Here is a 17,208-nt window from a genome sequence, read left to right as displayed (position 1 = left end):
GCAATAAGAAAATCTATAATTATGCATGAAATATTCTTATAATACAAACGCATCAAGTATCATTACAGGACAATTAAAATCCTAAGAAATATCCAGTATAATTAAAATCCTAAGAATTAAAATCCGAAGAAATTAAAGCGCATTTTATTTTGCATATTACTCAAGGATATGACCTTGAGAACATATGTCAAGATCAAAATTATTAGTGGGAAGTAAAGATGATATTTCTCAGAATTATTAATAAAATTATACCAGCAAAAAATTCTTATTAGAAGCAATAAATATCATTAACTCCTAATAAATTTAAATGTTAAACGGAAATGTTACATAACTTTTCAGCACGATTGTGACCGTGACAAAATAAGACTTCCGTCTATATTATCCGTCTATATTATATTATCTCGTTATCTGTGTTGTATACAGGTAACTCTTATGACAGTCCGCTGCGTCGGTGGACTTCGATAAAGGAGGAGGTGAAATGATGCAAAGGTATGCGAAGTTATAGGTGCTAGATTATGGGACAAAGACTGGATCAAGTTTTGTGGAACATGAATAGAGTAATATTAGATTCTTACTTTTATGTCTTCGCAGTCTATAGATCGCACATATATTTGCGACGCGTTTACGCCCTCAAGGTAGAGTTCTTTATGAAGAAACGCTTTTTAACTGATTTATATATATAAAATATTAAAAGTATTTCTAGCACAATTGCTCGTGCTTAAATAATGACACTTATTAGAATCAATTACATTACTAATTTGCTCCGCATTTTTTGTTTTCATTCCAATATTTAAACAGACCAAATTCGGAAACAGGAAGAAATTAATAAGATTTTGTTTAGAAAATATCTTTCATTTATCAATATAAGATCTCTTGGAAGGAATTAAATGTGTTTTATATACGATCATAAAATTCTTCGGAGCTTATTTCTCGAATTTAATAATATAGAGAGTGTTCTTATGGAAGAGTGCTTTCCTCCGTTCTCTATTTTTACATTTTTTACGCGTGTTTGGAACATCTTTATTCCATCGTTATCTTTAGCGGACGGATGAATTATTTTTCCTTTCGCCGCGAAAGGAGAAAGTTGAGTTTTACAAATATCATAGCAAAGCAAAAAAAGATATGTATTAATTTCGCTTTAATTATTTGAGTACGTAACGTTCTACATTTTCCTAATTGATCTCTGCCATATGGACAATCTTCTTTTTCATTAACATTGGGTGTCGCCGTATATTGGATATAGAGAGATTAAGGAAATAATTTCTCCTAGAGACGTACCAGCCTTCTCAAGATCATGGATTTATCTCTGGAAAACTAGTAAGTGAATTGAAACAATAAATCGAAGACTTTTGCTAGCGCGGAGATAAGCACGAGATAAATTTTAACCTATCGATGAGTTTCGTTTATTTTACATATGTATCAATTAAGTCTGATGTCATTGGACACACTATTCTATTTTATTCGCGTTTCTTGGACTTCTAAATTTGTACACAGGATATATAATAAAAATGATATAATAAATATGACGAAAAAATATAATATAAATATTATAAAATATAATAAAAATAATAAAATAATATAATGTTAAAAATATTTGCGAATAATGCCTTCCAAAATTATCCAATATGAATGAAATTTTAATTATGATTTTACATAGTTTGCATTTCTCTTCATTTAAATTTCTTCTTACAATGAAATTTAAATCTCTTCTCATCATTTAAATTTCATTATAAAAATGACTACTTTACAGAAGTTATTTAAATAGCACATTTAAGTGAAAATTTATTAACTAAAATATCTCTACATATATATTTCACGATATGCAATCATCAAAACAGACAATTCAATTTTTTGCAGCCATAGATTTGACGTTACAATATGCGGAGAGAATATAAATTATAGCTTCTACATATATTTTATTTACGATTATATATATTTTTGCTGTGCTACTTTGAAAATATAACAACAATAATTATTAGACTGTATTATAATGTCATGTTGTTCAAACGAATATTAGTTTTTGAATATATCAGTATAATTCTGAGAATATGGATATATGCTAATTATCTACTTGTTTGTATGAGAATTATATAAAAATAACTTAATGGGGCATGAGAAATAATATTTCACATAAGAATGGAAAAAAGTTCAAACATAACATGTAACAAAAATATAGATAAATACGGAAAGAAAAAACTAAATGAAAAAAAATTTGTTGAAAAAGAAAAAAAAGAATAAAAGAATAAATAAGTGTCCAGCAACGTGTGTGTGTGTGTGTGTGTGTGTGTGTGAAAAATAAATAAATAAGCTCGCATATTCGATTTGTTTAATGTTACAAACGATGCGATTATATACGTGCAAGGAGAGATCTCGTATAATTGAATGGAACAATCATACACACACATTTGGAAACAAATACGAGATCGTTTTAGGAACCGTCTGGTCAAGGTTTATCTACTTCAAATGCACCAAGTTAAATTTTTGTTTGCTTAGCCTTGTGGTGTTAGTGACTTCTAATATTTCGTGACACCATACGTTTACGACCTCATAGACAATGACATGTTTATGAACGAGCAGTGCCACGCTGTCAAAGAATAAAATCTTCTAATTCTGTTAATTACAAAACTATGATTTTATGCTTACAAAGAAATAATTTAGATTAGTAAACAAAAGAATACAAAAATATTAAGCTGTATGTATATTATGTACATTTTCAATAATTTTAAAAAATAACTAACTTAAAAAATTATTATTTTGATATTTCTAAATATTTATGCATCATTTTCTGAGGGAGATTCATTAGATTAATATACTATTTAATTTTTTTGCAAATAACTTTTTAATAAACAATAGCGCTGGCTAGTATCTTTACAAAAATATTTAGAATAATAATTTTGATGAAAATAAATAAAGATACATATAAGGTACAATAATACATTTTTAGTATGTATATAATATATATATATATATATATATAATGTCAAATATTAAATACCTTCTCATTTATGCGATTAGAATTATTCATATAATATAACATAATTTAATTTCAATTATTTATAATTATGAACATAATTAACACTTTGCATTATTTCATGTTAATAAAGAAATGAAAATACCGGTTAATTGCAGGCCACATAGTATCTTTGTAAATGCACGTGTATTTAATTATATATTATTAACGCACATAAGCATAAATAATAAATCGATAACTATAAACATTATAAAAAGCTATTTGTAAGAAAGATATATAGATGTGTTTACGTCATAATTGTTACTTTCATTAAACAGACATAATTGTTACTTTCATTAAACAGATATTATTGATATTTTACAAAATTCTGAAAGTAATACTGTTGACATTTGATTTCGAAAATGCGCCTTCGTATCTTGCTTTGAATATTTGAAATATGTTGGGATATATAGATATATATTGGTAAATATGCTGCCATACGTCTGTAGCTTTCTGCAAATTCGCTTATCTAAAACAGATTATGTCGATATTAAGTATTAGTGAGAATAGCCAATAATCAATTATCAACAAATATTATATTAAATATGATCTCGTGTATGTATATATATGAATATAATCATATTAATATATATATATATATATATATATATATAATACATACACAATAATCTTAAATATATAATAAGGATAAATAATAATTATACATTATAAAAATTACAACTTTTCTTCTCAGAGTCAAAATTTTAGTTATTTCGAAAAAACTAGTTTATAAGTTTGTAAACATTTTTAATCAATTAATGTCGATTTTTATATAGATTTCTTATTTTCATCAAAAATTCAGCAATCGAACGAAATGACATGAATTTAAAAAAAATGAGTAAAGCTCTAAATGTGAAATATAAATATAAATTTTTCGAACTCTTAAGAGAGAGTCAAATGAGGATAATAGTGCCTCAGTTTCAAAATTAATTCTTTTTTAAATAAATTGTTATATATGAAATATATTTCTTTGAGCGACTAAATAACTGAATAAATCCCAATTCAAGATTTCTATTAAAATAAATCATTCCTAATCTCTATACAAAAGGATAGGCGAAAAAATATCTGTAAAATTACTGAATCAAAAATCATTCTTTTATCATACTATGTGTTTTATCATATTGTGTGCATAGTATTGCACTATACCAGTATTTTACTATACAATTCTTTCGTCTGCAAGAAATGTTTACAAATAATTTTGTAAGTAATGACAAATAAAAATCTATAGAATTTAGAATTGGTGATTTTAAAAACAAAATTAGAAACCTATACGAATTACGGCTACTTCAGAGAAAATATCACTAATAATTGATATATCTAGAAGACTATTGCATTAATTCGTGTTGACCTATCCATCATTATTAAATTTTTGATAAATTAATGATTAATACATAATTAATGTATAATAAATTAATGTATAATATTAAAGTATGCGAATCACATTACGTAATACTCTCCCAATCATATTGAAAAATATTTAAATTTATTTAACTAAGAGTTAAACATCTAGGTTAACTAAGATTTAAATCTAAAGCTTATAAATTCTTTTTTTAAAATATATAAATTGAATTTTATTAAAATCACTAAAGATTCCAAGTAAAGAAATACTCTTCCTTTTCTGCTTTCTCTTGCTCACTCATTCTTTCTCACTCTGTCATTCACTAAAAATAATATATTTTGGAAATAGTATATTTTCAGAAATTAGAAATAAAAAATGTTTATTTCATAAAAGAAATTGAATGACATTAAATTAAATGACATTTAATTTTTGCTTGTTACTTTGAGATATCGTGACATTAATATATACTGTATGAAAGCAAGAAATTAATGATTAATGCGAGTGAATACAAATGGAATACTAGTACAATATTCATAAAATTGACTTTTACTTTCCTATTTCTCTCTTTCACAAAAAACCAAACTTCTTACATTCATTTAATTCAACTTCTGTTGCATTAACAAATTTATCTGTTAGAAAGTCGTACATCTAAAATAAATTATTTTGATATTCAACAACAATATTAAATAACAAATTAATGTTGCATCATCGTTATTTTTTTTACATATACATATATAAACACGTGCAATTTTTACCTTTTCCAATTGTTCTGTATAATACACATGATTAATAATAACAGTAAATGTTGCATGCTCGCTGACTTGTCTATAACAATAAAACAATAAATTTAATAATACATATTTAAACTGTTGAATGATAGATATATATTTACGAAGAAAGCTGTATTACCTGGGTCTTATGTTCTCAAGATTTTCTAATATGAAGTCGAGTACTACAGGATTCCTTGCGTGCTTCGCGATAGTAAAAAGAAAATAATTAATATAATCTTTATCGCAAAAATCTTCTAAAAACATAATCGATGTTGTACTGTCATTTTTTATTAGATTAAGATATGGTTTGATAAATTTTGAATCCTCAGGGCAAGAGAGGAATTTTAAAAGTTTAGGTTTAAATTTTTCTTTTCCCAGATGATATACTCTCCACCAAGGAGACTCTTTATTGCTAGGAGAATCTTCAATGTCAAGAGAATAGTATAATATTTTTAAACCTTGACAGTATGTCCATTCTTCCCACCATGGCAAAAGCCTACGAGATTTAATAAAAGATTTCAAAATTCTCATATAAAAGTTTTGCTCATATTAATCTTATATTTTGATTAAATAATTTAACAAATTATAATTTCATAACATAACATAATAAATTTAAATTTTGATCAAATAATGTAATAAACATTGCACATGTATCTACAAAACAATCAAATTAAAATAACCGAGAATATACAAAAAAAATTACGTGTTGTTTTCGGGATCTTCGAGATGTCGATTTAATTTATGTTGGGCTTTTTCTATGCATATGCGACTACCAAGATTACATGCCCATTTCGCAGCCTCCATTCTTAAACTCTTTGTAAGCTCGTGTTCATTAGAAATTTCATCGTATTCAAGTTTATCAAGCAAATTATATAATAAATTTCGCATTTTTACCTAAATATAAATGTATATATGTATATATATTTATATGTATTTATATTGTTACTTAATATAAATTTTATATTTTTCGATTTTTGCATTATATTTTGCTATATAGAAAGATATCTTGCGCAATTGTATTTTACATATTAAGAAAGTTTATATATTAAGAACATTTTGTCTTTGTAAGCAACTCTGAATTTTTTTTATAAAGATATCTATTATATAGTTATACTTATATATATACATATATATATATATATATATATATATATGTGTATTTATATACAAATTTGAATTTTTCTTGCGTGCACATTCACACATGCTTAACACATGTTCATTTTACAAAATAAACAGACATAAATGCATACATGCATATATTGTAGACATATAAACATAAATGTAGACATTATATATATAATATAATGATACCTTACTAATTTGATACCTTATTATATAATGATATATTATATAATAATACTTTACTAATTTGATACCTTACTAACTGTTTGAGTATTAAACAGATAATTAATATATATGTTTCCTATTAACTTTCTATCTCAAAATTAATGATATTTAAATCTTTATTATAAATATCGTGCTGTAATTAAAATTGATAACAATTTTCAAATTTTTCACCCTTTTCCTCTCCAATTTTTTTATAATATTAGTTCATACACTATTCAAATATTAATTTACAAATATACTTATCTTTCATCCAAAATATATATATTTAAAATATCTAACCAAATTTTTTCTAGTTACATGTATTTTATTATATGTATCTTTTTGGAAAGCACTTAATAATTATTGTTATAAATGCACACAATATTAATATGTGTAATAAATAATACGTTTCAAGCGTTTTAGTATATTCAATACATCACTGTTGACATTATTTATAATATTTGTTATTACCTTGATGTCAGAATATATTGATTCCCAAAATAGAAAGATATTGGACAGATATTCCAAAGCTTTGAACATGGGATACCATGCCACGTAGTCTCTTTCTCGTGATAGATATTGCGTAATATTCCAGAAAACAATAGAATTAAGTTGGTTTGTTATCATCAAGTGGAAAGCGTCATCGATAATTTGGGCACGATTCAGAACATGTATTTTCATGTAATTTGCAGAATTTAGATAATTTGTAATTCTTCGCCAGTTTTCGATATCGTAATTGATTCGATAATATCCTACCGATAACAAATGACTATATAACGATTATAATTCTTTCAGATAGATTTATATACAAGTATCTGTTTTTGTACATTAATCCAGATAAAAAAGTGTATCCAAAATTGTAAATAAGTAGAAAAACAGATTGTAAAATAATATATATATATATATATATATATATATATATATATACATACAGGGTATTCCATTTTAAATTGGACAGTAAAATATCTCAAATACTAAGCCTAGCAAACAAAATAATGAGAGGAATCAATTGGTGTAAAGAAAAAATATAGTTGTTTCGAAGAAAAAATATGTAATTGTTAATTGCATATTACATATTTCTTCTTCGAAATAACTATGTTTTTTTTTTATACCAATTGATTCCTCTCATTATTTTGTACATAAAAGTATTAAGGTAAGATAATCGAAAAATGAATATTTTACTAGATATTTTATGGTTTATGTAAAATTAAGATATTATTTCAAACCTTATAACTCAGAAAATACTTAATGGAAAACATTTAATTATAGTGTTTTGGAAAGCTCTCGAGATAAGCTACAAGAATATGTAATGAGAAAATGAAGATTCTATTTAAGAAATTGAAGGTGACCTTCATATGACCTTCAAATAACTCTTCAAGGTCTAACCAATGGTACTATCTTATGTCTCCATCGAAACTATACAACTTTTGTCTGAAACATTTTTGTTTGCTATGCTTAGTTTTTGAGATATTTTACTGTCCAATTTAAAATGGGATACCCTATATATACACCGTGGCCCATTTTAATCGACGCACCTGAATATCTCCGTTGGTAAGCTGAATACAAAAAAAATTGTTGAGACAAAAGTTGTATGGTTTCAAGGGGGACATAAGATGGTGTCATTTGTTTGATCTTGAAGAGCCACCTGAAGGTCACGTGAAGGTCAGCTCCAACTTTTTAAATGGGACACCCTATATGCTTTCGCATATTCTTGTAGCTCATCTGAAGAGCTTTCCAAAACACTATAATTAAGTTAGTTTTCATTAAATACTTTCCAAGTTATGAGGCTTGAAATCATTTTTTAATTTTACATAAACCGTAAAATATCTTGTAAAAAATTCATTTTTCGATTATTTTACCTTAATACTTTTATGTACAAAATAATGAAAAGAATCAATTGGTGTAAAGAAAACACATAATTGTTTCGAACAAAAAAATTTAATTGTTAATTGCAAATTAGTCATCATTTCAGTCAATTTAGGCCCGATTTCACCAACCGCGTTTAACTTTAATCTTAGTTCAATTCACTCTTTGTCTCTTTCTAAAGGAAGAGTTAGAAGGAGATAAAAAGTGAGTTAAACTAAGATTAAAATTAAACGCAGTTGATGGAATCAGGCATTAGTCAATCATTTTATGATGAATATATAACAAATGAAAAATGTTTAAATAATTTAGAAGCTTATATATAATTAAAATAATATAAAATTTTCATTATGTTAAAAACATTATAAAGTGTGATAAATTTGTTACACATTTACCAGTTTGTTGTATGTTAAATATTATCCAGCCATCCTCTTTAGAATTCAAATGTAATCCAAAAGTCAGAAAAGATAATAAAATAGTATCTAAAGAACCAGTAAAATGATGATGCTTCTGTGTAGTATATGTTATAGGTATGATATAATCCACCACCTTATTTAAATTGTGCGTTAATACATATGTCCAGTCTCCATGACGACCACCTTGTGTCATTTTTAATACAGAATAATATTTTTTATCTGTCCAATAATTAATTATCTGTCTCATAACAATAAAATTATTTGCAGATATTTGTGTGATCGAAAAGTTCTCCAAAACTTCACCAAAAGTGTTAACAGGCTTGCTAAAGTTACAAAATTTGTGCAAAATTTATCAAAGTGTCAAAAAGTATTATAAGCAATATATAAAATTACCATAATATTATGACAATATATAAAATTGCTAATATGCTGTTAATTACTTTTTATATAATTTACTTAGTTATATAAATAATTATGTAATTAATAATTTTGATTTATAGTTTCCATAAGTATTTGATATGCTATAGTTTACACTAAAATTTGTTAGGAATATCCTAATGTAATTATTTTTAAAAGATAAATGTATGTGTAAATTGAAAGTTTATCTTGAATATTCAATGACATTGAAGGTAAAAGAAATTGTGTATGGTTATATAATAAAGTATGAAAGATATGATGCAAGTTTAAATAAAAATAAATATGAGAATTTTATGATATATAATTAATCATTCATCATATTTAGTTTTCTGCAATACAGTAATTATAGTAGTATAGTATATTACTTACTTATCCTTTACATATATGCGGATAGTCTGCCATAATATTTCTTCAGTAACCATATGTTGAAACATACGCAATATACAGTATCCTACATTTACATCATACGTTAAAATAAGAATATCAGATAACAATACTTATAAGTTAATAATAATTACAATTATATATATGTATATATATATATATATATATATATATATATATATATACAGAGTGTCAGGGAAATTTTGACGGTCACGAAGTAAGGAGGTAGATTGGCTCAAATTAAAAAGGAAGGACCTCTATTGTTTTGTGATATTCGCAATAATTAACAAAAAATTAAATAAAGAAGATCGACCAATCTGCGTGAGTAGAAGCGAGCGGCGACAAGAGTCGTTCCACTGTAATCTTATCTCACTGTATACTAGGCGCGCAGCGAAGCGGTGGGCGAATCGCTCTCCGAGACTTGATGGTGGCGTGAGATATATCGCAATACCGCGCCGAAAAATGACCCGTCCTTTTAATGGTGAGAAAATGATGCGTTATCATTTCCACACCACCTTCGGGAGATAGCATGGCTTTTTTTATAGTGGTTTTCCCAATAGGCCTACTCTCAATTTGAAAATTGTTCATAATACTGTTATTATACGCTAAATCGTAAATATAAAAAACTAATGGTGACAGTATCTTCACAAAAATTGATCTGTGGTTGAAAATTCCTCGATAAAACATGTTGGTAATGATGTGGGCATAATCCGTTGCACGTAAAGCGTGATGTACCGCGTATCGCGAAAAACGAAATTTGTGTGTCACACGACACATTCTAGTTCCAAGATTTTCACAAAATGCTTCAAGAATCCTTTCTTCATCTCGTACACGAAGACGCACTGCTAGATCGGTTATATATCCCGATAATATGCACGACACTCAGTTTCACATAATTGTTGCACAACATGTAAATTGCGGCCGCACAATAAGTATTTTCTACCGCTAGTCCGTATGCCACAATCATATCCGTATATTCCTGAGGAGTATACTTCATTTTCACTGTTAATTTACTACGCGAACACAAGATTTTTACTAAAACGTCTTAGCTCTTGCAGACTGCTGCCAGAGTGCATTTGTTAGCAGCACGCAACTACAGCTAAGCGGATATGTGAGTGTAATCATAGTGCGCAGGCATCCAGCTCACACGTACATTTGATTTTTCGCGATATTTTTGTGGTGCATCACACTTTAGGTGTAACGAATTACGCTCGATCATTATTAATATGTTTTATCGAGGGATTTTCAACCACCAGATCAATTTTTGTGAAGATACTGTCACCAACAGTTTTTTATATTTACGATACATTCAGTATAGTAATGGCATTATGAACAATTTTCAAATTGAGAGTAGAATAGGAAAAACCACTATAAAAAAGCGCACCATGTTATCTACCGCAAGGTGATGTGGAAATGATTGCACATTATTTTTTGCCTTTAAAAGGATGGATAGATGTATAGCTTGACACGATGGTGCCATTAATTTCACCTTGAAGAGTCATCTGAAGGTCACGTGAAGGTCACCTTCAACTTTTTAAGTAGGACATCTTATATACTTTTACATATTCTTGTAACTTGCCTCAATAGCTTTCCAAAACACTGTAATAAAGTATTTTTTCATCGAGTAGTTTTCGAGTAATAAGACTTGCAATAATTTTTTAATTTTACATAAATCCTAAAATATCTTGTAAAATATTCATTTTTCGATTATCTTACCTTAATACATTTACGCACAAAATAATGAGAGAAATCGATTGGTGTAAAGAAAACACATAGTTGTTTCGAAGAAGAAATATGTAATTTGCAATTAACAATTACATATTTTTTCTTCGAAACAACTATGTTTTTTCTTTACACCAATTGATTCCTCTTATTATTTTGTACATAAAAGTATTAAGGTAAGATAATCGAAAAATGAATATTTTACTAGATATTTTATGGTTTATGTAAAATTAAGATATTATTTCAAGCCTTATAACTCGAAAAGTGCTTGATGGAAAAACATTTAATTATAGTGTTTTGGAAAGCTCTCGAGGTCAACTACAAGAATATCAAATAAAAAATTGGGTTTCCATTTAAGATTTTAAAGTTAACTTTCACATGACCTTCAAATGATATTCCAAGATAAAATCATTGTCACCATCTTATGAATTATAAGCTGAATGTATCTTAAATGTAAAAAATTGATGATGACGGTACCTTTACAAAAATTGATCCCTGATTGAAAATCCCGCGATACGATATATCGCAAACCACCATCATGTCTCGGAAAGCGACCCGCCCACCGCTTCGCCGCGCTCGTAGTATCGGATTACGGTGGGACGACTCTCGTCGCCGCGCGCTTTTACTCACGCAGATTGGCCGATCTTTTTTATTTAATATTTCGTTAATTATTGCGACAATCCCAAAATAATACAGGTCATTCCTTTTTAATTCGAGCCAATCTACTTCTTTATTTCATTAAGGTCGAAAATTGACGGACACCCTGTATATATATATATATATATATATATATATAATATATATATATGTATACAAGGTGTCCCTGAGCATGAACTCATGCACTCGTGAGGAGATAGAACGCAGTAAATTAAATAAAAAAATCCTTTTCCATGTAACGTTTTTGTAATAATAATCGAAATATTAATTATTGAAATCGAACGAATGAAAGAAGCGCTCGACCACTCGAGCTATAGCACGGCCCACCGTGTCAGACATTGTCTGCCGGCGCGCGGTGAAACGTGAAGATGGCCATGGCGGTAACCACGGGTAGCGACGCGTTGTCCCTCCCCTCGCCGCACGCCGGCCGGCAATATCTCACACGATGGGTCATGTTATATAGCTCGAGCGGTCGAGTGCTTCTTTCATTCGTTCGATTTCAATAACTAATATTTCGATTATTATTACAAAAATTGTTATATGGAATAATATTTCTTTATTTAATTTACTGCGCTCTACTTCGTCACAAGTGCGTCGGCTCATGCGCAGGGACACTCTATATATAAAATTAAATTAAATTAAATTTTTTGTGTTATTTTGTCTAACTTTTTAAGCACTTATATTTATAAATTTACGCATATAATCAATTTTTAATTATACATATTATCATACCTTTAATGTAACGATAATGTTCGAAAGAAATATCGAATGACGCATTATAAAGTGATGTATTATATTCAGTGTCGAAATGAAGGAATTCCTGCTGAAAATGTACCACAAACAAGTCTATCATCCGGATATTATATTTGGATATTATATTTCGGGGAACCTATAGAAAATAATTTTAATGTATTTACTTAGTTAATATTAGACTTAACACATAGTAACAATATACACTAGGACCGCTACTTTTTACGTTTGTAAAAAAAATTTGTTATTTGTTATAAAATTTGTTATACTCTCTCTCTCTCTCTCTCTCTCTCTCTCTCTCTCTCTCTCTCCCTCTTTGAATGTGGAATAAATAATTCAGAAATAATATTAATAATGATAACAAAAATATATATATAAATATATACATATTATATATATATTATATATATATTATAAATAACTCCAGAAATATTTAAATTAAAAGTTATATTGTGTGGTTACACAATATAACTTTTAATTTAAATATTTCTAGAGTTATTTATAATATATCATATAGCAAAATTATCTTATTACATAATTTCCATGTGTACATATGCTTAACTTTATAATAACTTTATACATAATTTATGCAATCTGAATGACAATTTCATTTTTATTTTATATAATTTAAAGATATCAAACAAATGTAACAGCGACTTTTGACAAATACAAATAAGAGAAACACAGTAATGTAAGAATATTTTAAATTACTTTACATGTGTAATTGATTTTCTTGAAAAATTAGCATTTTAAAAAAAATTGTTTTACTTTGTAAATATAGAATATATAGAATCTTCGCGTAATATTCTAATTCATAAAGAAATGTATACGCTATACAGATAAAGATATAATTATAAAGAGCTTTTACATTACATATGTATATACAGGGTGTTAAAAAAGTATCGCATACGCTTAGTGCCATCCGATAGAGAAGGAGAATTTAAGAAAAAATGTCTAATAGTATTTTTCGATCCCATGAATAATTTCGCCGCAATTAATTATTGTAATCAATTAATCAGCGCGGAGCTACAAGAGGAAGCCAGGGGCGAAGCGCGCGAAGTTTGCGACGCGACGACTAGCGCGGTAGCCGTTGTGCCGCAGACTTTGCGCGCTTCGCCCCTGGCTTCCTCTTGTAGCTCTGTGCTGATTAACTGACTTACAATAATCAATGCGGCGAAATTATTCATGGGATCGAAAAATAGTATTACACATTTTTTCTTAAATTCTCATTCTCTATCGGATGGCACTGAGCGTATGCGATACTTTTTTAGCACCCTGTATATATATCTTTATGTTTAACTCAAACCTTGCTTACTTACAAACAATATACATATATGTATATCTATCATATTGTTTGCAAGTGAGCAAGTTTTGTGCTAAAGAATGTTTAAATTAACCTCATTAATGATATATAATCCAAGAAATGTGACTATAGCCTCATTTAGCCCAGAAGATAACGACCAAAATGGATTTTCATAATAAAGACATTCCTGTACTACTTTATGGGCTATGAAGTGAGCAACTTTAATTTTATTCGCAGGAGGATCGACATTCTCAATGTAGGTAACATCTGCTTCTCTGAAAATAAAAAAAAAATGTTTTATAGAAAGCTTCTTACTGTTGAAAATATCTTGTGCTTGCAAATTTAATATAACTAAATAATCTATAAATTAACCTATTAATTATATACTAATGTTTTATAATGTCTACGCGTATAAATGACTCATCACATAATAATGCGATAGTTATTTAATAATGCTTCCAACGTATATATATGTATATATATATATATATATATATACATATATATATATTTATATATATACATACATATATAAATTTTTTAAATTTCGATCGATAAAAAATATAAAAACTTTAATATAACACGTTACTTTATTTTAATTATTTTAATGTTTTTATTTTATAATTTTTAATTTTGTGATTATAAAACATATACATATATATATATATATATACATATATATGTATATACATATATATGTATATACATATATATATATATATATATATATAATATTTTAATATTATTTTTCGTATAAGTTGATATAAATGAAAGGTATAATAAACATTTAAGTATATTTCTCTCATTGTCTTCTACAATTTTACTTATTTTTTAAAATATATTTAAATAATATTTTTAAAATAGACAAAAGATATGTAGATAATTTTACTTTAAAATATGTAGATAATTTTAATAGACAAAAGATATGTAGATAATTTTACCAAGAATTATTATCCGTTTTTCATCTTTCAAACTATATTAATATTTTTTAATTATATAATTACCTATAAATAGCAAGGCCCAGATTTATGATGCTTTCGTTTTCCGGAAAATCCGGAATTGCAATATGATTTATTTGCCAAAATTGATTCAGGCGTTCCCATTTACGAAACAAGTATAGAGTTATATTTTGAACAATTTTGTGTGCAAATGCGCAGTGCGCATTTCTACACCACATATCAACGCTGACCTTACTTTCACTTGGACCAGATATGAGAGATAAATTAGCCCGGATATCCACAAATACAAAATAATTAGGCCTTACAAATGTATTAAAATGTGTCATTATCGTGTTTTTATCATACATTACTGTCTGTGTCGGTATATTTGATAAAACTGTATAATTTTTATGATGTTTTATAGTAATATTATAGACGGGCGAGATGTGTAAAGATTCGGTCAAATGTGGAATCATGTGTCGGATTCCAGTAGTATTAACATATGTTGCCAACCTATCACATTTAGAAATATGAATTAATGATAATAAATTTTCGACAATTACATAAAAATATTAAAAATTGAATAAAAAGGAGATATACGGATGCAATTTATATGTAAGAATAATATATTATATAAAGAAAATTATGGCAAAGAGTTCTTCTTATTCCTTTACTCTGTATCTTATCTTGTATAATGTATTCTATTATGTAATCTAATAAACATTTCGATAGTATTGTGACATTAATATAACGTAATGATGAAATGTTAGGTAAATGTTTAGTTGAGAATGTACAGGTACAAAATAAATAGTTAATATTTAAAAGTTTATATTTTAGTATTAAAATTTATGAATTTTAGTAAAATTAAAATGAAACAAAATTTCGTTCAATAAAATTAAAATAAATTTTAATATTACACAATATTAGAATAACTTTTTTAAATTTATTTTAAATTGACTTTAATTTATATATTATGATTATTGACATTGACATATTACTTTACCATCCTTACATAATTTTACACATGTTAAAGAAACTGCATATTTTAGTGATAATTTATTATTATGTGAATATATATATTTTCAGTTATTTGCATATTATAGAGAGAATAATTCTTAAATAGTACTATGTATGCGTGTATCTGAATGTTTAAACATGAAACAGCATGTGTACATGAAACAGCATGTGTATAACCTGAAGTTATACACATGAAACAGCATGTGTATAACCTGAAGTTGGATTAATAAATATTGTAAAAATGACATGTTTGCCAACATTTTAAATTTCAAATAAGCAAGTTCTATGAAAACAAACATAAATCTTTCAGAATTGTATTTTTTAATTAAATTTTGAAAACAATTCAAAACACTACCGGAATATTTGAATTCGTCCGACAGTTAATGATAAAATGTTGTATAAGATGTGTATTATTGCTAACTACTTTAATTAAATTAATTTTCATTTGCAGTTTACATTCATTTTAATAATAGTGATAATAATAATAATGATAATAATAACAAATTGCAAAATTTGTTACTAAGATCTTAAAAGACACATAATTATAAATGAAAACTTTCCAGATACGCACATGTTTATATAAAAATGTCTTTTCTTAGAAAATATTTTTTAATAAATAAAATGCTGTACTAGTATTTTTTGATAAACACCCTGTGAAATTACTATATATTTACTTACCATTGTCGTTCCCCTCTTTTATAAAAGCTTTTTAGGCCTATATCTTCAGTTATGTTAGTAACTAATTTTATGATGTAATATCCCGGCGATAGGTCATTCGTGAATATATATTCGACACTGTTCTTCTCATTATTATACAAAGATTGTACCGGTATAAAATGGATTATTTTTTTATTTCTTATAGAGTGTTCACTATTTATAGAATATCGTGGATAATAAAGCACGATTATACCGATATATTTTACGGGCGAATATAATATTATGCTTGATATTGGAGATAAAATCTTTATATATATACTGCAGTTGCTGACAAGAAAATTTTTTTCGGTGTGTGTAATGTTGATTTTATATTGTTGCGGCAATATATAATTCGGGTGAATGTTTAACTTTTTTTGAGATATTTTAATTAGCGGATCGTCGGTTAAAAAAGCCGCTGCGACGATGATTAAACTGCTACTTAACAATAGTTTTAGAAACATGATACTACTTTTATCTTAGATATCTGTAAAAATATTTTTGTTAGAAAATACAAACGGACAAATTAAACACAGCACTGTCTCTACCATGATTTAGTAGAAAAGAAGAAATTAAGACAAATATATAGAAATAAACTTAATT

The 17,208-nt window shown here is 26.9% G+C and overlaps 1 protein-coding gene across 1 annotated transcript; it reads right to left on the bottom strand.

Moving 5' to 3' along the window:
- Positions 1-3,317: 3,317 nt before the first annotated feature.
- On the bottom strand, positions 3,318-16,849 carry LOC112637600 (aminopeptidase N-like). Its single transcript, XM_025407652.1, has 11 exons — positions 16,591-16,849; positions 14,962-15,408; positions 14,052-14,232; positions 12,637-12,793; positions 9,511-9,592; positions 8,704-9,047; positions 6,917-7,197; positions 5,823-6,013; positions 5,259-5,615; positions 5,105-5,174; positions 3,318-3,479 (listed from the first exon to the last, which is right to left on the bottom strand). The coding sequence occupies exons 2-11, from the start codon at positions 15,369-15,371 to the stop codon at positions 3,318-3,320; spliced, it is 2,235 nt and encodes a 744-aa protein (XP_025263437.1). The 5' UTR covers positions 15,372-15,408; positions 16,591-16,849.
- Positions 16,850-17,208: the final 359 nt, after the last annotated feature.

The sequence above is a fragment of the Camponotus floridanus genome, unplaced genomic scaffold, assembly GCF_003227725.1.
Source record: "Camponotus floridanus strain SB8 unplaced genomic scaffold, Cflo_v7.5 scaffold181, whole genome shotgun sequence".
Classification (NCBI taxonomy): Eukaryota; Metazoa; Arthropoda; class Insecta; order Hymenoptera; family Formicidae; genus Camponotus; species Camponotus floridanus.
This window is presented reverse-complemented; position numbering and strand designations above follow the sequence as displayed.